At 27.7% G+C, this 26,034-nt stretch overlaps 16 protein-coding genes across 16 annotated transcripts; 9 read left to right on the top strand and 7 right to left on the bottom strand. All coding sequences in view use genetic code 6, as the record gives it.

Moving 5' to 3' along the window:
* Positions 1-74: 74 nt before the first annotated feature.
* SS50377_22130 (Ribosomal protein L3) lies at positions 75-1,226 on the top strand (the record flags this gene model as incomplete). The annotated part of the gene is made up of 1 exon (XM_067906022.1): positions 75-1,226. One exon carries the CDS (start codon positions 75-77, stop codon positions 1,224-1,226), a length of 1,152 nt encoding a protein of 383 aa, XP_067767339.1.
* A 382-nt stretch (positions 1,227-1,608) lies between these two features.
* SS50377_22131 (Major facilitator superfamily protein) lies at positions 1,609-3,318 on the top strand (the record flags this gene model as incomplete). Its single annotated transcript, XM_067906023.1, has 1 exon — positions 1,609-3,318. One exon carries the CDS (start codon positions 1,609-1,611, stop codon positions 3,316-3,318), a length of 1,710 nt encoding a protein of 569 aa, XP_067767340.1.
* A 13-nt stretch (positions 3,319-3,331) lies between these two features.
* On the bottom strand, positions 3,332-8,443 carry SS50377_22132 (ABC transporter family protein; the record flags this gene model as incomplete). Its single annotated transcript, XM_067906024.1, has 1 exon — positions 3,332-8,443. The coding sequence occupies one exon, from the start codon at positions 8,441-8,443 to the stop codon at positions 3,332-3,334; it is 5,112 nt and encodes a 1,703-aa protein (XP_067767341.1).
* An 847-nt stretch (positions 8,444-9,290) lies between these two features.
* SS50377_22133 (Dynein light chain) lies at positions 9,291-9,563 on the top strand (the record flags this gene model as incomplete). The annotated part of the gene is made up of 1 exon (XM_067906025.1): positions 9,291-9,563. One exon carries the CDS (start codon positions 9,291-9,293, stop codon positions 9,561-9,563), a length of 273 nt encoding a protein of 90 aa, XP_067767342.1.
* Positions 9,564-9,628: 65 nt separating this feature from the next.
* Positions 9,629-10,981, top strand: SS50377_22134 (uncharacterized protein; the record flags this gene model as incomplete). The annotated part of the gene is made up of 1 exon (XM_067906026.1): positions 9,629-10,981. One exon carries the CDS (start codon positions 9,629-9,631, stop codon positions 10,979-10,981), a length of 1,353 nt encoding a protein of 450 aa, XP_067767343.1.
* A 69-nt stretch (positions 10,982-11,050) lies between these two features.
* Positions 11,051-12,916, top strand: SS50377_22135 (Phosphoprotein phosphatase 2A regulatory subunit; the record flags this gene model as incomplete). The annotated part of the gene is made up of 1 exon (XM_067906027.1): positions 11,051-12,916. The coding sequence occupies one exon, from the start codon at positions 11,051-11,053 to the stop codon at positions 12,914-12,916; it is 1,866 nt and encodes a 621-aa protein (XP_067767344.1).
* Positions 12,917-12,972: 56 nt separating this feature from the next.
* On the top strand, positions 12,973-13,833 carry SS50377_22136 (DNA-directed RNA polymerase subunit D; the record flags this gene model as incomplete). The annotated part of the gene is made up of 1 exon (XM_067906028.1): positions 12,973-13,833. The coding sequence occupies one exon, from the start codon at positions 12,973-12,975 to the stop codon at positions 13,831-13,833; it is 861 nt and encodes a 286-aa protein (XP_067767345.1).
* A 13-nt stretch (positions 13,834-13,846) lies between these two features.
* On the bottom strand, positions 13,847-15,157 carry SS50377_22137 (uncharacterized protein; the record flags this gene model as incomplete). The annotated part of the gene is made up of 1 exon (XM_067906029.1): positions 13,847-15,157. One exon carries the CDS (start codon positions 15,155-15,157, stop codon positions 13,847-13,849), a length of 1,311 nt encoding a protein of 436 aa, XP_067767346.1.
* A 116-nt stretch (positions 15,158-15,273) lies between these two features.
* Positions 15,274-16,173, top strand: SS50377_22138 (Serine/threonine-protein phosphatase; the record flags this gene model as incomplete). The annotated part of the gene is made up of 1 exon (XM_067906030.1): positions 15,274-16,173. One exon carries the CDS (start codon positions 15,274-15,276, stop codon positions 16,171-16,173), a length of 900 nt encoding a protein of 299 aa, XP_067767347.1.
* A 14-nt stretch (positions 16,174-16,187) lies between these two features.
* Positions 16,188-17,780, bottom strand: SS50377_22139 (uncharacterized protein; the record flags this gene model as incomplete). The annotated part of the gene is made up of 1 exon (XM_067906031.1): positions 16,188-17,780. One exon carries the CDS (start codon positions 17,778-17,780, stop codon positions 16,188-16,190), a length of 1,593 nt encoding a protein of 530 aa, XP_067767348.1.
* Positions 17,781-18,185: 405 nt separating this feature from the next.
* SS50377_22140 (uncharacterized protein) lies at positions 18,186-19,283 on the bottom strand (the record flags this gene model as incomplete). Its single annotated transcript, XM_067906032.1, has 1 exon — positions 18,186-19,283. One exon carries the CDS (start codon positions 19,281-19,283, stop codon positions 18,186-18,188), a length of 1,098 nt encoding a protein of 365 aa, XP_067767349.1.
* Positions 19,284-19,296: 13 nt separating this feature from the next.
* On the bottom strand, positions 19,297-21,648 carry SS50377_22141 (uncharacterized protein; the record flags this gene model as incomplete). The annotated part of the gene is made up of 1 exon (XM_067906033.1): positions 19,297-21,648. The coding sequence occupies one exon, from the start codon at positions 21,646-21,648 to the stop codon at positions 19,297-19,299; it is 2,352 nt and encodes a 783-aa protein (XP_067767350.1).
* Positions 21,649-22,094: 446 nt separating this feature from the next.
* On the bottom strand, positions 22,095-23,141 carry SS50377_22142 (uncharacterized protein; the record flags this gene model as incomplete). The annotated part of the gene is made up of 1 exon (XM_067906034.1): positions 22,095-23,141. The coding sequence occupies one exon, from the start codon at positions 23,139-23,141 to the stop codon at positions 22,095-22,097; it is 1,047 nt and encodes a 348-aa protein (XP_067767351.1).
* An 88-nt stretch (positions 23,142-23,229) lies between these two features.
* SS50377_22143 (uncharacterized protein) lies at positions 23,230-24,186 on the top strand (the record flags this gene model as incomplete). The annotated part of the gene is made up of 1 exon (XM_067906035.1): positions 23,230-24,186. One exon carries the CDS (start codon positions 23,230-23,232, stop codon positions 24,184-24,186), a length of 957 nt encoding a protein of 318 aa, XP_067767352.1.
* A 9-nt stretch (positions 24,187-24,195) lies between these two features.
* Positions 24,196-25,662, bottom strand: SS50377_22144 (uncharacterized protein; the record flags this gene model as incomplete). The annotated part of the gene is made up of 1 exon (XM_067906036.1): positions 24,196-25,662. The coding sequence occupies one exon, from the start codon at positions 25,660-25,662 to the stop codon at positions 24,196-24,198; it is 1,467 nt and encodes a 488-aa protein (XP_067767353.1).
* Positions 25,663-25,732: 70 nt separating this feature from the next.
* On the top strand, positions 25,733-26,032 carry SS50377_22145 (uncharacterized protein; the record flags this gene model as incomplete). Its single annotated transcript, XM_067906037.1, has 1 exon — positions 25,733-26,032. The coding sequence occupies one exon, from the start codon at positions 25,733-25,735 to the stop codon at positions 26,030-26,032; it is 300 nt and encodes a 99-aa protein (XP_067767354.1).
* Between the last annotated feature and the right edge of the window lie 2 nt (positions 26,033-26,034).

Below are 26,034 nucleotides of genomic sequence, written 5' to 3' on the forward strand. Positions count from 1 at the left end.
TATTAGTATAATATTATATAAGTTATTTAATAAAATTAAAAATTAATTTAAATTCATTCACCACTCCTCGTGAAATGGCCCATCGTAACTATTCTAAGTGCAGAAAGGGTAATCTCGGTTTCCTCCCTAAGAAGAGATGTGGTAAGTCCCGTGGCTCCATCCGTTCCTTCCCTACTGATGACTCCAAGGTTGCTCCCCATTTAACCGCTTTTGCCGGTTATAAGGCTGGTTCTACTCATGTACTCCGTCTCATCGAACACCGTGGTTCATGCCTCCATAACAAGCAGATTGTTGACTAAGCCACTGTTATTGATACTCCTCCCATGATTGGTTGTGGTATTGTTGGTTATGTACGTACTGCCTCTGGTATCCGCCCTCTTACTACCGTTTACGCTACCCATCTCGCTGCATCCATGAAGCGCAGAATATGCGCCCGCGGTGGTAAACGTGAAAACGGTGCTTTCAGCCAGTATGCTACTAAGGCTACACAGAACGATTTCATGGCTACCCAGCTTAAGCGCATGAAAGAAGAATGTTGTATCATTAGAATTCTTGCTCACACTCAGCCTGATCTCACTCCTATTATTTCTCGCAGAGCCGTAGTTATGGAAATCTAAGTCAACGGTGGTGATATCGCCAAGAAAGTAGATTTTGCTGCTTCCCTCCTCGAAAAGGAAATACCAGTTGCTTCAATCTTCGCCAAATAGGACTAAATTGATACTATCTCCATCACTAAGGGCCGTGGTTTCGAGGGTGTTATCACTCGTTGGGGTGTTACTAGACTTCCTAGAAAGACCAGAAGAGGTAACCGTAAGGTAGCCTGTATTGGTTCATGGCATCCAGCTAACGTCCAGTGGACTGTAGCTCGTGCTGGTCAGATGGGTTACTTCCACAGAACTGAGACTAACAAGCAGATATTCCTCGTTGACTCTGCTACTAATGCTAAGTGCCTTCGTACTGAATTCGACACAACTGATAAATGCATCAACCCTATGGGTGGATGGGTCAACTATGGTTTAATTAAGGGTGACTTTGTTATGATCCGTGGCTCATGTCCTGGTGCCAAGAAGAGAGCCGTTCTTCTTAGAAAAGCCCTTCTCCCCAGAAGAAATACCATGTCTGTCAATATTTAGTGGTATTGTACTGCTTCTAAGTTTGGTCACGGTATTTTCGAAACTGCCGCCGAAAAGACTGCTTTCTATGCTAAGAAGGTCGAAACCAAGTGATACTAATTGTGATCATATATTTGTTCAATAATTTTTATTAAGATTATCAATCAAATTTACCTTTTTAGTAACTTTCTAAATATAATAATAATATTTCTTTCAATTAGTTATTACATGTTTTACTAGAAAATCACAAACCATTTTGATTATAAATTATATCAATTTAGATTCAAAACTAAATTTATCTTAAATCTCGATAAACTAAATAACTACTTTATTTTTAAATATATGTAATTCTTTTACTTATTCATTCATATATGCGAAATAACTCATCAGTCTTTATAACAAACCTTCATAACAAAGAAAATTTTTGCATAATTTTTTAATTATAATTCATTTATATATTTGAGAATAGATTTATTTACAATAATCTAATTTAAAAATGAAATAAAAGTAAAAAGCACCTAAATCACGCCGTTTAGAGATGATGGAATCTGTGTAAAAAATGTAGGTAAAACACTACAAACGAGCAAATATCTCTAGCAGAATGTCTAACTAATCACGAATGTCACACTAAACAAATTTTACTTCTAAGACATAGGTTACACTACGCACAAATCACGTTCCTGTATTTGCCAATGAACGTTAAATCTCAAAATAAATCCCGAAAAATGAAGAATCAGTCGAAAGCTCCGGGTTTGAGATTTTATGTTGTTTTATTGCTGGGACTCTAGCATCATTTTCCGGACTTTATATTGGGGATTCAATCGCAGCATAATAAACGTATATTCAGCCTCTTATGGGTGTCGATGACTCTTAAATCGGCTTTTTGGCCTCTTGCATTTTTCTTGGTAGTCTTTTCATGCCACTCGTCTGCGCGCCGTTTATTGACAAATATGGTCCAATTAAATGTGGTATTTTCATGAATATTTACAATGTGATTTTATGCATCCCAATGCCATTTTTCTATCGAAATTATAACGCCTTGTTGGGGATTAGACTAATTGCTGGCGCATTTCCTGAGGCTACCTTTTCAGTCTAATCAGCTATGGTTGTTAAATATCTTCCAAAACGGCTTGAAAGTTTAGGATTTGGTATTTGTATGTCTGTTGCAACTAGTGCAAATTTAATCAGCTTTTTTATTATTCCTGCTTTAATGGACGAACTAATGTATGATAGTACTCAAGCAGATGATGCAGTAACAAATGTATAGTTTATTAGTGTTCTAAAAACCACATATTGGATGAATGTTTATGTATCATTGGCTAGTTTGATGGTTTTTATCTTGACGTGTATTCCATTATTAAAGATTGATAAGAAAATTGAAATGAAAAAATTAGAAGAATTAAAATAGAACTAATCAGAAAATAAGGATGATTCAATGAATTTTGATGATTTTGAGGATAATGAAGTAAATTAAATTCTAACTGCACATATTGAGGAATAATTAATTAATAATTAATCAAAGAAACATATATAAGATGTAATGTCATAACTATAACCTCTTAAATAAAGGATCCCTAATAATTTTAGCATTATGTATTTTGCTAAGAAAGTTTTTTTCTTACCGTTAGATTATTGGCTAATTTGCTCTGCATTTTGCTTATTACTTTCATGTTGTTATGGTGCATAAACTTTAATTATAACTTATTTGAATAATCATATTTCTTATGCCGATACAGCTGGTATTGTTCGTTCTGTAGCTTCTATTTTGGGTGGGCCTATTTGTGGTGCATTTGTTAGCTGGATTGGATAAAGACCTCTTTTAAATATAATATTTTTTGCTCTTGCAATTGTTAGTTTTGCTCTTCTTTTTCTTAGCTAGTCGTTACCATCATATATTCCAGCGTTCTTCATTGGGTTCTTCGATGGGTCCTCTGCTACAGTGGGAAAATCATTATTTTCGTACGTTGTAGAGCCAAGTTAGTTGAATAATGCATATGCCTTTGGTGGGATTATGCTAAATATAGGATAATTTGCTTTTCCGCCTGTAGCAGGTGCACTCAGTCTTATTAATGTTCCGGATGAAAGTGCAGGTATTATCTGGTTTTATATAATTATGTTAATAGTTGGTATGGGGATTAGCATTGTTGTTTTTATTAGAGATAAACGATACTTTAATGGAGTGCTTAGCAAAGTACCAGAAATATGAAATAGTGAAAATATCACTTTTGTTTACCGATAATGTGTAGGAATACGGATTCCATTGATATTTTTTCTAAATACCAGTTTCCATAAGTAATTTAATTCGATTCAAGATATTATAAGACATCATGAAGAGTTTTTTAGCTATCAAAATATTTAATCGCTTAGTTTTTCATTTTTGTTGCCTCCTAATCCTCGATTTCCTAAAATATACTTAACACATAACCAGAATCTGCCTCTTTGAGTGTATTCTAAAGGGAATCAGAATTAATAATTTTCCCACCTTGCATTATACATATTTAGTTGCCTAATGCTTCAATTTCAAGCATATCATGAGTGATAATAATACAACTGCAATCTTAATTCAAAATCGCTTACCAAACTTGTTTTTTCATAGAAAAATCAAGTCCCACCGTAACTTCATCTAAAATCAATAGCTTTGGATTTGTAATCATAACACAAGCGATTGTTAAAATTCTACTAGTTCCAGCTGATAAAGAACCAGAAATTACATTCTGATATTACAAAAGACCACAAGACTTCATTAATTGTTTAACATCGCGGCCTGAGAATACTGAATATATTTAAAGATTCTAATAAACTGTAAGTTGTGGGTCAAAAGCATCATCCTATGGAACTATGCCTAGTTTTGATGATATTTATATATTTCCTGTAAATTGTACTTAATACCCTGTCAAACATTTTGTAAATGTTGACTTACCACAACCATTAGCTCCAACTAAACAGGTGGTTTATGATCTTCCAATCTATAAATTAAAATCAGTGAGAATTTAAGCTTTCTTGTTATAATATGCATTAATATTGTTTGCTGTTAATACTAGATTCTCATCATTTACTTTTTTAACCTTCAGTGAATTTTTAATAGTGGTAAGATACTTAATTATCAACAATAGGAAAAATTGACCAAAAGAAACTAATATCCCAAAAAATAAATAATAACTCGGATATGACTACTCCAACGCATTCATTCTTGCAGCGACTATATAGTAAAATCCAGGTACAAAAAGTGATATTAATAATGATATCAACAGAGTAGGCTACATGATTGGATTTACTAATACAACTATTACCGTACAAATACCTACATATAAACATGAAATAGAGTAATTAGATAGTAGCAACTCAATGAAATATAGAAAGCTGATTGTAGAAATTGAATAGAGTAATGGGAAATACCAAAGAATTAATACTGTATATGCTTACGCTGGTTAAACCATCCACATGACTAAAAATAAAATATAGATTTTTATGGAATATACCAGAATTTCAATAACTAGTTTAGAAAGTATGAAAACGAAAATAGAAATGGAAATACCATTAATAAATGCCAATTTAAATTAATCTAATACTTTATGAATCTATTATAATGCTATAATTGATAGTAAGCATTATATCCAAGGTGCAAAATACATAAATGTAAAATAAGCATTGGAGTTTTATGTGGCATAGTCAGGTCTTTAAACTGTATTTTCTACAAATTTTGGCATTGAATTCCAATTTCCTTATATAAATACATCATTATAAAGTTTAACTTCATCATTTATTGAATCTTTGAGGCTTTATCGTACTAATGCTTCATAAGTTTTTGTAATTATATCGTTATTATATTACACAGAATAAACTGGATCCATATCTATAAACCATGGTCCATCAAATATCGGAGAGTTATGTCTAAAATATTACATTTATGGCATTTACTTATCTTTGAAGATTTATTTAGTATTGACATAGAATTTTTCAACAGAAAAACCAGGTTAAGGTAAGATAATTTATTTTTTATAAGGATCAACGATACCTAAGACAGCTTTAGCTTCATATATGATTTATTACTATTAACTTAGCGTATTCAGAGTAATATTATGCATATTATTATTTTACAAATCTACAAATGAGTTAACTGCAACCATAGAATCATTTAATAATATAATATCAGATTTATACAAAAGTTTATCAGCAGTTGTATTAATAAGTCGTTAAGAAAAGAAATTTTCAATATTGTTCGTATCTGAAAGCTTGAGATTGGTAATATCAGATTATATTTTAGAATATTCGAATTTATTTTATAATATCTTATACTATCCAGTCTTTGAGATTTACTTTATCTGTTATGGAATTTGTTATTAAACTGACAACTAACTATCTTTATTTATAATAATAAAATGATAATTAGTACCATAATCCGATAGAAAATAACTATTTTATCCAAAACTGAAAGAATAATCTTATAAGTTATCAAATTAGATAATATCCAAATAACGTTACGGAGATGAAAAATACCCTACTTATGGAGGCTATAATGCTTGATAATTCATGAATGAAGATCTTTAATTAGTTAAACACTCGAAAACTTTTTATTCAACATCTGTATCTTATAATTAACATACACTTTTGAATATTTGAAAACTTTGACTTCTAGCTAATCCAGCATATTATTCACTAAAATCTACTTAAGTCTATCTAACACTTTTCATAATAAATAACTATAATATCGAGAAGAACAATATAACACCAGAACTTATTAAGAAAATTGCAAATTTACTGGCTTTTCCCTCATAAAACTTTGTTAGTATTGCACTGTAAATATAAGAAAATGTTTTTAAAAGTTTAGTCTCATTTACTATTATGACATTATCCTTGGAATTAGCAGTTTCATCAATATTCACTTTATCTTAGTAAGAATTATAAAGAACTTCATTAATGGGGTATGAAACAATACTATACTATTCATTTGGAAATTAATCAAATAATCCAATAATTTTTGTAAATTATTCGTTACTTTATATATCGATGAAAAGTTCTGATTGCTTTCCATTCCAGTTTAGAAAGTAGATAATATGGTTATCATCTAATATTTAAATAAAATCTTAGGGATGATAATTAATAATGAGTTTCATACCAGGAGCATCTTGCACAAATTAGTGCAGTAAACCTTACTTTAGTACTGTTCCATTCTCCAAAAAGGCTACATAATCTGCAATATTATTTATATCGTTACTATCATGACTGGTTAAAATAATAGATATTTTGTGTGTTTCATAATATTTATGTATTGTATCCCAAATATTTCTTTTCAACAAAGGATCTACGTTAGCTGTCATTTCATCAAGCATTAAAATTTCTGGGCTCTACATAAGTGAACATAATAATGCAAATCTTCGTTACATACCACCTGATAACTGATAAAATGTTTTATGAAGAGCTTAATTTAAATTTAATAGTTCTAAAAATTCATCTATTGATTGTTACTCAATATTATTTAATCGCTAAAATATTATAATATTCTCTTAGATTGATAAAAGAGAAAACATATTAATCTTATCCTGCGGACAAATAGCTATCTTACTCAACATCTTAAGTCGAATATATGGATTATTCATATCGTTTCCAAATAAGTTATATTATGTGCCTATATTTTTATCGAAATCCTAGAAACCTGCTAAAATATTTAATAAAGTTGTTTTTCCTGCTCCAGTTGCTCCTATTACGCCATATATGGAGTCTTATTATATTTTAAGATGAAGATTTGACAAAGCATGCTTCTTTTTATATCTTTTACTAATTCCTTCAATTTATAAAACTATAGATTTGTCTTTAATAATAGAATAAGACTACCAAAACTCCTTTTTGAACAAAAAATTCCACGGTAAACCAAAAGATTTTGACTCCTTCTTAATGTAGCTTACATATACTGATAGTAAGGTATAAATTATACCTTACAATGTTAATAAGACTAAATAGAATCCAATAGGGGGAAGCTTAAATAATTTTCCAGTAAAAATTTCAGGAAACTCTTTTTAAGTACGGTCCTTAGAGAATATCTAATTGAAAGTAAATTTTGGACCTTCATATTTTCTTTGGGAATCAAGGTCATCATTGCTAAGCATAAGTAATAAAAATTCAGTAAATGATTAATTGGATAGAACAGGGCATAAAAATACAAAAACATAAGTTACAGTTTGAGGAATAAAAGAATTATCAAACAAACTTTTAGGGGCAGTCCCAAATATACTCAACAGAACTGGAAAAATCGAAAATGATAGGCAAATAGCCGTAGTAATTATAGTAAACTATTACTATCTCTCAAATATAACTACAATAAAAGTGATAAAAGCTGATATAGCAAAGCTTGAAGCAATAAAAACAGTTGCTAGTAGATCAATTCTGTATGCGGAATATGGAAGAGTATCAGTTAATTTACTGAATCCAACCTGAAACAAAAATGCTAGCTCCATAATTACAAAACCAATAAAAACAATCGATATCCAAAATCTGAAATCATTGACACCAACTCTTTTAACTAACCAACAATATCTAAATCGATGTAAAATAACTCCTAATAATACAAAAGAAAATGATTACGAACCAAACAGTGCAAAGAAAGTTATCTACCAATTTTTTTACTTAAAAACACTAGAGCTAGGAAGTATAGTGATTTCAAATTTATCAACACCTGGTGCTAATTTTTAAGCGAAAAACGAGTCTAATTTATGTTGTAAAAAGGTACCAAAAGTGCTGAAATATAATGCTCCATCAAAATCAGTTAAATCAATTGCTGGAGACTATGGTGCGGTTCTATGTGCATTTGTAATAACATTGTCGTTGATAGAAACGTTATATATAACTGATTACTATTTAAGATCTATATTTATTTGATATAGAGGCAAAACTTTGTTTGTATCCGTATTGTAGTTAAAAAATGTTATGTATTATGATTCATATGTTGAAACAAAGGACTAAACATCAAAATTTGGAATATCTTATTTAAGAGATTCTGCGAGTTTTTGAAATGACCCTTTCTGATAAACCATAAGATCTGGTTTGGCTTCGTTGACACATGAAACATCAAACGATTCTTATAAATAGATGCATAGTTATTTATTTACGTCATTAACCGGTGATATAGATAAAATCTTACCAGAGAATGTATCGAACAATTGAGGTCTTTGGTATTTGAATGGCTTAGTAGATGTAATGAAAGATGGATCATTCAGGAAACTCAACGCGTAAGTTAACATTGCTATTAATGCACCTGGTACTAATAATATAAATCCAATATGAATAAGTGAACGCTTAAGTGTAAAAAGATAAAAAAATGTTAGAGCATGAACCATTTACTATGATTTAATAAAATATTATATTATATTATATATCCATATAAATATACTCCAGATCTGTATAAAGAAACTAAATAGATTTTTGATTTTATTTTTAAGATTGCTTTGATAAATATAGAATATTGAATAGCAAATTTTATTTTTATAAATTTATTAGACATCGTATTTATAAGGATAAAATGGTATCTATAATTTGTTATTATAATAGTTAAAAATCCTAACATATATATTATGATTATTGTTATGCGTCACTTTATCAGATAATTTATATAATTATTATATCATATAAAGATTCATATGTTATTTTAGCTTTGAAAGAATCCTATATTATATGTAAATTAAATATATTACTAAAATGAGTCTTGAAATATTCAATTTTAATTTTTCATAATTTGAATAAAGACTACAGGAATTAATTGTACAATATTTCAAAAATAATTTGAGGTAAATCTTTTAAAATTAATCGATTATTTCAATATAAGGAATAACTTGCGATTATTCTTTTAATTTTCCTTAAAAAATATGCGTCGATATAAGTTAGCCAGGATTCGCATAATCTAGTTCTCTCATTGACAATGTTAACATAAAAATAGAAATATAGTTTTGCTTAAATTTAACAAGATTTTGTAATAAAATTAAGTTTGGAAATTCAAATAAGTTAAGTATTAATGATTTATCAATGAACATAAAATTTTAACCCTATGAGGATCGATTTCAGTTATTTTTAGAACCTATCTCATCGAACAAAATAATATAGATAATTTCTAGTTATTTAAAAGAAATTCCTTTTCTATTGTGATTTATATATATAAGTGAATATTTTTTGTTCACTTCATTTTAAAATATGGCGGATAAAGGTAAAGAAGTCATTAAAAATGCAGATATGCCAGAGGATTTACAAACAGAAGTAATTGAATTGACATATCAAGCATTAGAGCGCTTTACTGTTGAAAAAGATATGTGTGCCCATATAAAAAAAGAATTAGATAAAAAACATAATTCGCCATGGCATGTATGCATAGGCAAAAACTTCGGCACATATGTCACACACGAGACGAAAAAATTTATATATTTTAACATTGGAGAACTTGCATTCTTAATTTATAAAAGCGGTTGATATGATTAATTTCCCTTTATTTTAATTATAATATTCTAATATATCTATTGTATTTCAGAATTTTAATGGAGTTTAACATCCTTCTAAAAACGGACTCAAATTCAAAGTCACTACGCATTATGATGACCATATCACACACAGATGTTATAGACAAGCTAAATGTCCAACTACACTGTCAATAGGACCCGTTTTTCCTGTTCAATTGCGACATTACCGCGTCGACGCTCACCGAAAAAATCCTGCAACAAACCGATTCCCAGATATTACTGTCGTCGCTGAGGCCTATGCTATTCGATTCGATCATCCCGAATCTGTCGGAAAACGTGTTTTCGACAGCTGGGGATGTGGCGACGTTTTACCAGCAGCAGCTCCAATTTGCTTCCATTCGGGGCGCGATGCGCATTCCATTTTTCACCATCAAATTCGACAAACCGAACGATCGGGCACTGGCGGAACATGTTTTTCAGATGAATTCGGCACGCATTTCGCAGCAGCAAAACGAGATTTCGAAGCTGCAGGAAGCGGTCAAATCAGCGGAATTGCAGATTAAAAACGCACAAAATTCTCAAAAAACTGCGGAAACGCAAGCTTCAAACTACGCAAAAGAGTTAAGCCAGATGCGTCTCGATATGCAGTCTAAAGAGTAGGATATTGGTAAGGGGAACTAGGAGCTAAATTTTGAAAACAAGGCTTTGAAAACAAAAATAGGAAACTTAGAAAGTGAAAATGAGCAGTATAAGAGAATGTATGAGAGTATAAATTCGGAATATGCAAAGATTTAGTCTTAGATGAAGGATATGTAGCTACGCATTAATAATGAATTTAGCTCTGAATAAAGTAGGCTATTGTAAGAAGTGCAGCAGCTAAAAATTAAAAATAGTGATTTGGAAAATAAGTGTGCAGGACATAAAGATCAGGTCAGATCGTTAGAAGAATAAATTACGAAGTCTGCCAGTCATAGTAATAACTAATATCAATATTAAGCTAACTAGTAAAAAGAGAAATAGCATGAAAATTTTGTGTAGTTTACTGGTTCTTAATATTAAGGTAATACTTAAAGTGTTTAAAATAATGTATTTGTTCCACACTAACAGCAATATGTATCAAATATAAGTATAAAACCTTAAGAATAGAATGCGTAACAATACAATCCATTTGGTGTAAGGCCATAAACGCCAATTTAAAATAATTAAAATTCAGATATTTATACTAGCAGGCTTGGTAGTTCCAGGATCAATGTAGATTCAATTTTATAAAAATATTAGTAAAGTTTTGGATAATAAAGGCCCTAAACGCCTGTTTTTTAGTAACCTATTCCATATACTCCTTTGGAGTATAAGCCGTATGTTAGCCCCCCTAAATAGGTTAGCATGTCATCAAGCACAATGTCATTGATGCAAAAATATCTTCAAAAATGAAATTTTTCTTATTTATATTTTATTTTACTTTTAATCTTAGATATTTTCAAATAAGCCACTCCAAAAATAATGCCACCAAAATTATTGAAATTAGACTTATAATCAAAGCCTTAAAGCACTCCTGAAGATTAATTTTTAATGCTTAATTTATTTTCGGAAAAAATAGACCCATCAGTTGTAAATTTAACTATTTATAAAACGGCTTTATCCAATATAATGTTAGAGGCATTGTCATCAGATAAGCAAACTAGTACATCTAACATTATTATTCCAGAGTCTCCCTCATAGAATGGTTAATCACGATAAGTGTCTGACTTTAATAGTATTTTATCACCACGGTCTGTCATGTCACCATTTTTTTAATAGTCACCCCGTTGTTTCCAATAGTAATAACCGGATTAGACTTAAATATTATCCAGAGTAGCACCAGTTAGAGAATTAAAGACAGTTGAAATTCCTGTTAAGGCCTCTGATCCAGATGAAATTGATATTATAAATTCAGTTTGTGATTCTTATTCTCAAGGGATCACTATACATACGCTAGGGTTACATCCAGCATTTACAAAATCATAAAATTTATCTAAGCGGTTAGGAAGAACTTAATTTGATGCTGAAGAAGAACTTAGAATTGTTAATGATGTTATTTTTGAAGGTGTTTTTGGTCTACCAGGATTTTTAGCGTGGACTGCGCTACCATTAGCATTGGCATATTTTGGAAAAGAATTTTCAGTTGAGACTATAGCAGAATAATTATTAACACATGGTGAAATAGTATAGCAAATATTCACATAACAAAATAGCAAAAAATTTCTTCTAACACCACTTATGCTTAAAAAATGGTATAATGAATTTTTTGAATAAAAAACAATTCACGAAAGATTATTTAATGTAATCAAGTAACCTAACTCTGATAGAATTACTATTGATGATTTATAAAGAATATGTTAAGTTTTATTGAGGCTACACCCAGGTTTATCATTCTTATAGGATACCCCTTAGTTTTAATCATTATATTCATAGACAATTTCTTATCGAATTTTATTTGAATCTGATACTAATTTTAAAGGATATCTCAATTCTCATGATTTAAAGAAAATTCACTCTAGCACAGGCACTGAATATTCTCCTGATTCCACACATTTCCACCAAAAAGTAGGAGGGTTGTTAGACTCTTTATGGTAAAGCCAGTTTGAATAGGATATTAATAAAAATTTAAAATGTTTTTCATATGAACATTTTTACGTATTTTATGTTTCTTTTTGGGAATTAGATTTGGATCATGATAAACAGCTAACTTTATTTGATTTAGAGCGATATGCCTAAAACTCATTAAGTAAATTGGCAATAAGACGTACTTTTGATGCACTTTTAGCACTAAGGACAAGATAACCCCAACTATATGAATGTGTTTATATGGAAAAGAATAATGAATAAAAGCCTACCCCGGATTAGTTAAAATCTTTTTTAGATAGCAATAGCTAGTATTTATTTTATCCTGATTTTATTAGATTTTTAATTTTCCTAGAAAATCCAGATTTAGATGTTTCTGTACATTTTTGGTTTGAAATATGCGATCTTGATTGTGATGGTTGTATTAACTTTAGCGATTTTAAAACCTTCTTTAATCTTTAAAGAGATAGAATGGAGGCAAATGGCTCTGATATTTTGGAGACTGGTGATGTTTGGTGCCAGCTTATTGATTTCTATAAAAGATCCAAAACAGATTAAGTAATTAGGCGAATTGATATACTAAAAAGTTAAGCTAGAGGCAATATATTTTCGGTGATGCTCCACTATTAAAGATTATAGTAATTTGATTAGAAAGATCCGTACACAATTAGAAACTTTTTAGCACTCGAAAAAACATTATGGGAGAAGTTTTGTAGAAGGCAGTATGATTAATAAGTCCAAGGTGCTCAAGGTGAAGGATTTTGATAATATTATTTTTATTCACATATATTTTTTTATTTCCACTTCCTTAACCATTCCAAATGCAGGTCACTAATGACTTAGTTCATGTTATCCAATCAGAGCCTAAGCAGCCTCTGATCAAAAAATTGTCGGTTGGTGAGATATCTTAATATTTAGTAGAGGGCACTACTCCAATAATAAACACAATTAGAAGAGTTATTATTGACGAAACGCCAACTATTGCATTTGACACAGCCGTAGTTAGTATCAATACATCAGTTATCCCAGATGAAGTATTATGTCATCGCTTTGCTATGGTTCCTATTCAAGTGGATCCAAGAATTTTTTCTTTCCATGAATAAACAATTACCGAAGAAAATACGCTTGTATTTCGTTTAGATATCACTGCAGGTGATGAATTTAAGACCGTTTACTCTTCTGATTTAGAATGGATACCTTTCGGAAATTAAAAATAGCGTCTGAATAACGTTAGACCGTTGATTGAAAATATACCACTGGCTAAAATTGCTCACGGTTAAAAAATTATTGTTGAATTGTATGCACATAAAGGAATTGGTAAGGTTCATGCAAAATGGAGCCCAGTTTCTGCTTGCTGGTTTTCAATGCTACCTTAATTTTAATATAAATCTAAAATTGTAAATTGGGAGAATAGGAAGTCTTTTTCGGATACTAATCTGAAGGTAGATTGCCCTATGAACGTTTTTGATGATATAGAAGATATATAATTATAAAATTGTACTCTCTGTAGAAAATGCTTAGATATAGAAGGATTAAAATTATCTTTAGATGATACTCGATATTTGCTTAATATTGAGACTACATGTTCACTTACTGGATCAGAGATACTATGTGAGGCTTTAAATGTAATCAAAGAGAAATCTTAACTTGTAATAAATGGTTTATCAAATTAAGATCAGTGAAAAATCAATCATATCATTTTTATTGTCTACTACTTCTTTAGTTATTCAACTAATAATAAAAATCTTTCTCTCCAAGTTTATAACTAGCCTGTAATGATATAACAAATTGGCAAAACTAGTTAAATATATCTTTGAAAAAGTTAATGATGATCTCATTTTAGTCTAGATTGATATATATAATACTAAGCATTAACGAAATAATGAAAACTATAATTTATAAATTTAAATATAGTGATTTTTAGGGTGCAATATCATCTTATACTTTTTTATTAACAACAATTCGATTATTATAATTCTATAACTAGTTTTTTTCTATTTAATTTATTGCTAAATTATAAAATTTGCATGACTTATATAAATCTTATTTTATAAGATCTAGAGTATAATTTGGAATATGTGTAATATCAATAACTGTGGTCTCAAAAATTTAACTGACATTTTCATCAATTTTTTAAATGTTAAGTTTATCAATATAGTCAATAGCAGCTATAAAACTATTCTAAGTTAGGTTAGATTTAGTATTCATTAAAAATTTTAGCTATATCTAATAAGTTTCTCTTATTTTATCAGAAACATAAAATATTTTTTAACGATTAACGAGAATATATGTATCTTTTTATGAAATTTTTATTATTATAAGAGTAAATAAAACCTACAATTATTATGGAGCTGTAATTTTTAATTATTCGTAGAACTACTAAACCAAATCTATATATCCGAGAATATCTTCAAACTAGATTATAGTTGTTTTATTAATTAGTTTTTTTATTTTTTATTCAAATAATTAAACAAGGATTAATTGTATTTTTTACTAAACAACCTGAGTAAACGACTAACCTGAAGCAAATAACAAAAATTTTAAAAATCTGACATTGTTTATTCCTTCTTACCAAGTGCACATATCCAAATACTTAATCAATATTTATTCCATTATATTTTTATCGCAAGACTGTAAAATTAATCTTAAATTCATGTCATTGGAAAGTCTTGAATCTGAAAAGTTTTATGAAGCAAAAAGCATTATATACTCTAATATCTAATCACCATTAGATAATAATAATGTACATTTAGTCTAATGTTTTGACGAAAGCAATGAATATGGTTCGTTTAAATTAAAGATTTATGTAAATAGTTTATTATTTATTTAAATTTATGCAATTTTAGCATCTCTGACAATCGATTTAATAAGTGTATCTGTAGAGTTATATTGAGGTGCAAAAATCTTAACAAAATGTTAGAATGGTGTCATTTATTCTTATTCCACTATTTCAAATGGTGTATCTGGTGCATTTGATAAAACAGCAAATCTATTTCCTTACTTCATTTAGAGGTGAAAAGGTGTAACTACAATTATATATAAAATTAACTTTATTATAAAATAATATTAATCTAATTATAGTACATATTTATTATTTTATTAATTATTTTCCACTTCAAATCATGTTTGACATTTAACAGATACTGGAATTGACTTTAAAGCGACAGAAACTACCAGAAGATTAATTAAAAGAGTTAGTATTTCGCGTATAAGCTTTATTTGTTACAGAACCCAATGTAGTATCCGTTCCAGTGCCTACAAAGATTTGCGGAGATGTTCATGGTCAATTTTATGACGTTCTTAAGCTTTTTGAAGTAGGTTCAGCACCAAACCCAACACGATATGTATTTTTAGGCGATTATGTCGATAGAGGATATTTTTCTCTTGAGGTTATTACTTTACTTTATTGCTATAAGTTAATTTCACCTACTTCCATTTACCTGCTAAGAGGGAATCACGAATCCAGAGCAATCACATAGTCATATGGTTTCTACGACTAGTGTTCACGTTATTATAACCATTCCGCCGTATGGAAAGCTTTTGTCGAATCCTTCGATTTTATGCCAATTTCAGCGGTCGTTGGGCAGAAAATATACTGTGTTCACGGAGGTTTATCACCTAGCTGCTAGCAAATTGATGATATTCGGCTAATCAACCGTGCGGTTGAAGTACCAGCAGAAGGTCCTTTTACGGATTGCCTTTGGTCTGATCCGGATAGCAAGGTTCCTACATTTTCTGCATCAACACGTGGTGCAGGTTATCTTTTCGGCCCTAAAGCAGTAGAATAATTCAACCATCTCAATGGTGTTTCAGTCGTTGCCAGAGCACATCAACTTGCCCCTCAAGGCTACTAATGGTGGTTCGCAAATACTTGTGTAACTGTCTGGTCTTGTCCAAACTATTTTTACAAATGTAAGAATCTCGCTTCTATCATGTGCGTAGATGAACAAAATAATTACAAATTTGATGTTTTTGATGCTGTTCCTGATAGTTAGAGAGAGAAACCAGAATGGGTGAAGTGAAAGTCTAAATAAAATCACAAATACCCATCACGCCTTAGCTGTTCATTTATTATATTCTAAGCAAAATCTGTGCTTTCTTTCTTAATCTGATGTGTGTCAAGGCGGAAGCCTCTGGTTTTCCTTAAGTCTGAGTTCAATCCGCTCTTGTAAACTCCATCCAAAATATCATAACTTTGTTTATTAAATTGAATTTTTATATTATTTGGTAAATCGCCGTTGAAAAACTAACGAGTATCCTTTCCAAATATTTCCACATAGACATCGTCATCTTCTTCTAGTTTTGCAAATTTTCGATGGGATTTTTTAACAGTTTCATTTGTTTATTTGTTTAACAAAGAATCTAAACATTCTAAAGGTTCAATCTTAAGCAGCTCATCTAAAATAGTAAGTTTAATCTCTAATAGATTTACTACAAATTGCACTGAATTTTAACTATCTTCCATTGGGATAATATTTTGTTAAGCCTATGGGTTAATCAGCTAAAGAGACATAACTAAGTCTCTGAAAAAATCAGAAATTTTCTCGTAACTTTCAGTCATTTGAGATACTTTTTATTTTAAATATATTTATTCTGATAATTTGGTTTATCTTTCTTTTTCGATTGCATTTTTATTAGATTTTATTTTAGCCATATTATTTTCAAAGTCAAATTTAACATGTTTTAATTCTGTCATAACATCTCTAATTTCTATGTCTAAAAGAGATAGTTTTAATTCGATATCTTATTTTTCTTAGGACAAATTGTTTTTGTGCATTCGAGCTCTCTTGAATATATCTAATGGTTATTTAACATTAAAGCTCGGAATGAGTTTTTCTTTTACTAACTTGAAAATAAATTCCTCTTAATCATCCGTTGCTTTCTAATCAGGATTTATATTTTCAAAAGTATAATTTTTAATAATATCTAATGGCTATATTTTCAAAGATTATCGAAGTTCATATTTTCTATCTTCGATTTACGTTTTATTAGTAAGTTATATATTAATTAATTGTTGTTTAACTAATTCTAATTATTATTCTGTGATTTGATTTTATATTATTGAGTTTTCATATATTTCTTAAGAATATTCACAGTCTTATACAAACACTTATAAAATTTAAGTGGATTTATCTACAGATACCTCGTGATAACGTTATTCCTCTAATAGTTTATGTACACTTTATTAGTAAAAGTCTTAGATTTATTATGCTTCTTTTACCTTGAGTTTTTGTTCGTCTAACCTATTTTCTAAAAATAAAATTTTATCTATATTTTCAACATGTATACTTTGAGAAATAATTTCTTATAATTTTTGTAGCTTTCTTTGACGTTACTACTTCTAATAAGCTAAATCATTAATATTATCCTTTAGCGATTTGAACAATTTTTCTTTAATAACTAGTTAGTGATCGAGTTTTTCTTAACAATAATGGGTAGTAATTGCCTAGTGTTTAATGATTATATTATCAGAAGCTAATCGGTTAGTTTTTTAGGAAACTGATCGATACCTTTACTATTTCATTTACTGTAAAATATTATTATGAGTTGTAATAACAGGTATATATTTATCCATATAAGGTTTAAATTGAGATGCATTTCTGTACACCGTTTATGAGCGAGTATTCATTTATAATTTTTGAAGCGGAATACACTATATGATTATTATATGTATAATAAATACTATATAAAATGAGTATTTAGTAATTGTTATTAAAGCATGATTTAATATTTGTTTGCTAAAAAGATTGCATATCAACTTATAAATCTTATAATATTTATAGAGAGCTACTACAAAATTTAAACGTATGTATTATAGCAGACAATATTCAGTTACCATTTTTATATGATTTATAAAATTATAAATATTATAATTATAATGAGTATTGGTAAAGTTTAGCCGATGTTGGTATCGCGACGGCTCCTTTTTTTATATATAATTTTTAATCAAACTTCGTAAAAATTTAGCCATTATCATAAGAAAGTCTAGATAAAGTTAACTTTCATTTCAAAAAAATCAAAAAAATCAAATGAATCATTTTTTATTCTATTTCTAACTCATGATCCATAATCCTAGGTCATCGTCCCCGTCTAAAAATATTTATAGTCCTAATCTTCCTATTTCATCTTTTTCTAGGCATTCACAACCAAAAATAATACAGTTTCTGGTATGATAAATGTTATAATCATTATAAATTAGTGTCCAATTTAATTTAACATTTTTCAGCTTATATTATTATATTTTGTAGAAGTAAAATCGTTGTTCTAAGCTCGTTTAGAAAGAAAAAGTTTATTCAGCTTTAACCATTAATTACTCAAGAAGATCATACTTTTACTCTGTTATTAGATATTTAGATATCAAAAATAATGCACGAATGTCTTTTAATTCTTCTATTAAGATACAACCTTCATTATTAATGTAATTATAAGTTTGAACAATAATTTTAAGATCTTCCCAAAGAAGGCTAGCCCGCTGGCAATCTTCTATAAATAATAAATATTAATAATTTAGGACAGCCCACCAAAAATCAGGAGAATTATTATAAATAATCACATACTTTAATAGCACTTTAATGGAAAGTTAATCTGGCAAAGAAAATATAAAAATAAGTCCTTTTGATAAATTTACTACCTCTTATGGCTTTAGTTACTTTGGGTGAAAAAATTATCTCAAAGATCCTAAAAGATTAACAAATTTATCATTTGAAAAAAATAGCGTTTAAGAATGCTCAATAGGCAACCTGTTATCTATTTTAAGTAGGCGTGGTTCTAAATTTAGTAAAAGTTTACCTTAATCTTTATTTAAATAAATATATTTGGCCCATAATTCCACTGACTCTGGTATAGATCCTATAAACTCTAATGCTGACTCATAGATAGATACTAAATATGGTTTTAAAAGATCAGATGTTTCTGCATATGAGATATAAAATACCCAAATTTAAATTGAATGAGGTATAGTTTATAGTGCCTACTAAATTATCTCTAAATTATAATCGGTTAACTTAATTAATTGAATCCAGTATCCAAAACATTACGGGAACTGCTGTGTAATTTATTTAAGTAATATAATTTTTTTTTAATGTTCTTCACATAGTTCTAACTATTTTGCAAGATCTTAAAAAATTTCCATTTTTTGAAAACATTCACTCTATAGTTAAAGGTATAATAATTGATTCTACCGACTAACAAATTACATTTAAAACATGATGTTACTTCATTTATTATAAATATGTTTGTAGCTAATTAGATAATTATTATCTAGTTGATATATTATATTAATCATAATCGCCAGCTTTTTATAAACACTTATTTTTAATTTACTAAAATACATTTGAAAACATATTCTCAGTTTTGTTATCTTCTCCAATAATAGTATCTATAGTGGTACAAAGTACATCTTATTGTAAGGATTTAATTATTAATTCATTTTTTAGTAATTAAATTATTTACTCAACTGCAAAATATTAATTTGCTAATTATAACTACTTCAATTCATAAGGAATGAATACATAAAAAAATAATTATCGTATAAACAGTAAAAATGAATACTTGGCTTAATCTTTTTTGTATGCCAATATAAATTACTAAATATATGCATAAGTTTGGGAGGTACATATCAATGCTTATTCTATTTATCCTGAAATCAAACAACTAAATATATAAAATAAAATTGATTTTATATCTAATAATTAAATATCTCGAAGTTTATTAACAATTATTTCTGCAGATAAATCAAGTTCTTAATCTGTTTATTAAAATTACTTATCTATAAAATAAATAACTTCTTTGAGATTAAATTAAAGAAATTTAGAAATATCCGTTTTTAAAGATACAAAAGTAATTATATCCGACTACAAAATATCAGCTGCTTCTTTATTTTTTAATAATAAAATTTCGTGATTATCTAAAATATCATTTATTGCATTATATGAAAATTCTTAATTTGATTGAATATATTCTATAAAAATTATTAAAAGAGGAGTCAACTTATTATTACATATTTATGTAAAGATTGTTGGTGTGAAGCACTAAAAAATTTATTAAATAAACTTTTATGAATTATTTTTATATTTTTCTAAAATAAATAATGATAACTATATCTTTGTAGTTGTTGAATGGTTTAAAATATTAATATAATGAAAAACTATACTTAAGAATTATGGTTCAATTAGTATATAATTATCTTCTATAAATCTATGAACCTATAATAATTTTTCATTACTAATTTATGATATATTATCTAGGTCTTCTATAAGCATTATATAATATCCATAGTATTTAAGCTTTTATTTGTCAATTTCTAATGGAAATATAACAGAATCAGGATATAAGTAAGATCCAACTTTATACAAAAATTCTTTTTAAAATTAAATATAACTTTAATCTTTTTCTAAAATTTCAGGAATTTTAGCATTAATTTAATAATTAAAATATGGATCTAAATATGCAAACATTTCCTTTGCACCCTTAATGTTTTTGTCTTCTATTAATTAAAATATTCTCTATAAGCAAATCTAAAACAATTACCCAAAATCATTTTTATACAATGAAAAAATAATCTTTTTCTAAAAACTATCTGATATACCACATTCGGATGCTAAATCTTCTATCAATTACTTTAAGAATCCATTAAATAGCTTGTTTGCACGATTTACAGTATAAAATACTATGCTATTATTATAAATTTTAATTAACTATAAAAAGTTCTTTTTAGTTGCATAAAAAGAGGAAAAGTATATTGTATCCGGTATTTCTAAAACTTTACCTTGACTAACACCAAATTTATAAATAATGCAATTTTAGCACCCAGCTAGTATCCAATCTTGTATATTTAAAAATTAAAGAACTTTAACCTCACCACATCCGGTATTAAACAATGCAATAATTTTAAATACTCTTAAATCTATAATACATACATCTCCATAAATATTGCCCACAGCACAAATTCCCTGAATCTAGCATTATGTAATGATACAAGGATATTAAATATTAATTAATTTAGTTTAATATAGTATATCATTGATGAATATATGACATTCTAAGTTAGAACTTGCAATCATTAGTATTTTTTAGTTAGAATAATTAATTACTTGGATATCTTTAACTTCATTAATTAATTTAAATTCTTAATTCAAAAAAGTAAAATTATTACCAAAATAGAATATATTATTAGAAATATTGCAACATTACAGTTCTTGTTTATATAATTTTTCTTCAATATCGAAATTTTAATTAATAAAAGTTAGACTATTATCAGTATGAGAAATTACTGTATATTGCTAGTGAAAATATACTTATATGATGGCTTTTTATAATTGTAATTTCTTTTCTAATAATATATTTGTGCCGTTAATTTTATAATAATACAAAGTATAAATTCCTATTAATAATAGATTATCTTCGTTTACTTTTGACTAAAATATTTATTCATCTAATGCAACTAGTTATTACTCAAATAAATCTTCAAATTTATATTCATTGAAACTTAACTTCATTTTTTAAATATATGTTAGTTAATATATTATTTAAAATAATACTTAAATACATGTATTTAATTTGAAATAATTTTTACATTAATTATTTTATACCACTTGATTCAAAATCTAGTATATATTAAGTAATTCATAATTAACATGAATACTAAATGGATAATTAATATTTGCAAGTTCATGACAACTGAAATCTACTCGTTTATAAAATTCTGTTTTTATTTAGCATTAAAATAATTAATATGTATTAATTTATGTAACTGTAAATTTTTATAAATATAGTGTGTTTATTATGAGAGTAAAATTAAGCACAAGTTATTTTTAGTATCACTGATATTCAACTGAACATTTAACATAATTTATTTTGTTTTATAGTATTTAGTAAATAAGTTACTATAATAAAAGCTAGAACACACATTATAGATTTAAAATAAGAATAAAATAATTATCATTCAAATACTAATTATATTAATTCCTTTATCTAAATTATCAAAATCTAATATTACTGTTTCATTTTTGTGTATACTAATTAAATATACAACTTTCTCCGAACATAAAAGTTTTTAAATATATGATTTATTTTATCCAAACGCAACTAAGATATCATATTATTAAATTAAACAATCTGAACTCATTTCTTTCATTGGTAAATGTAAACCTGCTTCAGGGTAAAGATGTCCAGATTTATATATCATTTATAGGTCAACTTATTTCCCGTAGTTGATAAAAATAATGATATTATTGTTATATCTACAAATGGAAGGATTTCCTGATCTTTTTACTTTACTAATCGGAAAGCATAAATCAGGTAATGGCTATATAGGCATTTAGAGTGAAGTTGGATCAGTATGACCACTCATTATAGTTATATTATCAAATTAAGATAGCAAACTGTCAATAAATTTAAACTAAGTTTACATTTAAATATAAGTGTCTGTAGGCGAAAATTCAAACAGTTTAATGCAATTATCATTACTTAATGGATCTTTGTATAAATTTCCTCCTATGATACAATTCTTAATATGATTATTTTATTTAGCGAATTCTTAAATTATTGCAAGACGAGAAACAGATGAATTAATATCTGAAGCTAATAAAGTCCCAGATATAGACTCTTGAGTCTCAAGTTCTAGTACTTATATAATCTAGTTGGAAAAAATAACTTCACCGCTTAGTTTATCATTTATTATATTTCCATTAATGCCAATTACTGTACCCTCATAAATATTTTGAAACTAATCGCCTTCCAAAATTATTTCTTCGTCTAATTATTTTAGTATATACTAAGGTTCACTATAGGTTTTTGAAAATCTTGTTTGTGGATTAAGAATAGCTGAAAATTAGTCAATAGCTGAAAAATTTTAATCCCTTTTATGCAATATTCCAACAAATTATGCGTTGATTTGAATAGATTTAAGCCTTGAATGCATTAAATTTATTATATGAGACGTTATATGCTTGTTCTAAGTAGGAGTATATTATATAGTATTGATCTCCATTTTCCATCTGTATAATGATTTATAATGTACTATAATTACTAATTATTATAATCTAAATTTATCTATTCTTTTTCATTTTATATTTGAAATGACAGAAGAATCATCAGACTCCACTGATTGGTCTTTACACCCACTTTTTATTGATCATACACCTTCATAAGCACATATTGACAAATCTCCATAATTATAAGGAATATAATCTATGTTATTTGAGGAGAGTCCTGATGTTAAGCAAGGAACTCTAAGAACTTAAGGAAATAATTGCATGGCAGTAGCTCTTCGTTAACAAGATAAAAATTTACTGCGTTAGCATTTAAGATAGGCATTATCTTGTTACACTGAAGCAATAGAAACAGAAACTAATGTTCTTGAGCCAGAAAAATCATTAAAGCTTGCTGTCATATATTCAAATAGATCAGAATGCTTCAGACTTCTAGAAGATTATGCGAGAGCATTTTAAGATGCGGATGCAGCCTTTACACTGGACTAATCAAACTGGAAATCTATCGTTAGAAAAGCTAAAATTTGTGAAAATCTTTCTGATTTTTCAAGAGCAATTTATTATTGGAAGAAGGTGTGGGATGTAACTAATTAATAATAGGTGAAGAAGAGTTTAAATGTATGTAAAATTATGCTTAAAAATATTGAAATTAAGCTATCGGCTTAAAAATTAGCATGCCAAGAAACTTGCGGCAATGTTCGGTTTGGCAAACTATTACCATTTATCGCTATGGAATAATCTTAGGTTTTAGAATCATACAACTTGAAAAGTGTGCATATATATATCTTGGATTTAGAAACTTTATAGGTAGACACTTTATAAGATTGCTATTTAGATACAAAGATGAAGGACTTTTAAAAAATATTAGAAACAAAGAAAAAATTCACATTTAGAGAAAATTGGACAGATATGTTTGATGAACATATAAAACCATCACAAGGATAATAAAAAGTTATCATTATCAATAATAACAAGACATTAAGAGAAATTATCAATGATGAAAGATATATAGTTCCTGGAGTAATAAGTTTTTATATAGAGTGAACACTTGTCTCATTCGATTTATAATAACTCAAGAAATGCATCCAGATATACTGATTATATTTTTCTCTAAGCTATTAATTTTGGATATGCTGTTTTAGAACCTATTTTTATTTCATTAAAAGACTATTTTTAGTCTTTTAAATCAAAAACTAAATTATTAATTTTAAAATAATTCCATCTTTAAATAAAGGACTTAATAAGTTCGATAGATGTAGCATATTATTTTCTAATTAGGCATTTTGAAATCTCTAACAATATTATTTAAGGTGGACACTCTTATACATGTTAAATTATAAATAATTTATCGTCGATGTTCAATAATTTTAAGTAAATATTAAAACAAGAATATTATTTAGTTATTAAAGATTTTAATATATTTGATGCAATAGGCTAATTTACTACAATATTTTATGTAATTACCTCCAATACATCAATAGTAATCTTACTTTCTTAGACGTTAAGAATTTGCTTGAGATCAAATTTTCTATCTTTTTAAACAATAGATACGTTCTCCAATACTTATATATTTGTTATAAGATATACTAATGAGTTGAGAATAAAGCAACTCTCATGTATATCCTATGAACTTTAACCTGCAGTATACGGAAATGATGAAATGATTTCGTCTCTAAAACCAGTACTTATCTATACGTCTAAAAATTATTAAATATAATGAACTAATATTAAAAGGGATATAAGGAATTATGTTTCATGTTTCAAAAGAAGAGGTTAAAGAATATTTTTTAATTTAAATACATCATGAATTTACTGAAGAAGATCCGTATTAGAGTGTTATGTAATAATATTTTCGTGCATTGTTAAATCCCACTACGTGGAAGGATTAACATATAAGTTACTATTTTAAGTATTTTGTTAATCTTCAATTATCCAAATAAGAATAACAATAATTTTAGGAGCAATCTATTCATCCTGTAAGCAGAATGCAAAATCAGAAATTTGATTAATACTACACAGTTTTGCCATATTTTAGTTCATTTCTTTTATAAAAACTCTCTTTGTATCTAAAAATGACTAATTTAATATTAATTTAACATTAATCTAAAAAATAGTCTGATATTACTTAAACAAAATAGTGAAAGTATCTACTAAATAAGATAAAAGCTAAGCAGCTGCTGTGAAAACTTATGGGTCTATATCATGTAAAGAATGAAAAATACATTATAACAAATAATTAGATCTAGATGGAATTAATTAGTTTGGAGTTTTCTCTAAAATAGACTTTAACATCATGTAAGCATCCTTTCTATTTTTAGCTGTTGAAGAAGTGGTTTGTTTTAAGAGATGTTCAGCTGTGTTTTGATTTTACGAAATTTGTTTAAGAGTTTTATAAGATAAGGATAAATTTGTTAATTTAGTATTAGCCTTTAATTCTCCTACTTTAGTTTTTGAAATCTTAAAATCTTCACTTTTGTTTTTTACTATTTTTGTTTAATGCGTTTTCTTTTTGCTAGGCATCAAAGAAAAGAAAAAATATTATTTATAGTATATACAATATAATAATATTTCGTATACTTTACTGGGTATAATGATTCAATCAATTGGTAAAAAAGTATTATTTTCAGCTATTAATCCATAAACCCTATCATCATGTGCTACCTCATGTGCAACATGTCCATCTTTTTCTTCTTGCTAAACGAATAAATAATCAAATTAGCAGCCTGATACAGAGGGAGCAATAGGAGTGTCTTCTTAATCTCAAGCTTAAGTAGTTGATACTTAACAATACAACCACATTTAAATAGGATAATAAAAATTAAAAATCTAAGTATAATCCATAAGAACATAGTCTTTAACAGATTGGGCTATTTATTAATATGGCAAGTGATT

This window comes from Spironucleus salmonicida, chromosome 2, assembly GCF_000497125.1.
Source record: "Spironucleus salmonicida strain ATCC 50377 chromosome 2, whole genome shotgun sequence".
Classification (NCBI taxonomy): domain Eukaryota; phylum Fornicata; order Diplomonadida; family Hexamitidae; genus Spironucleus; species Spironucleus salmonicida.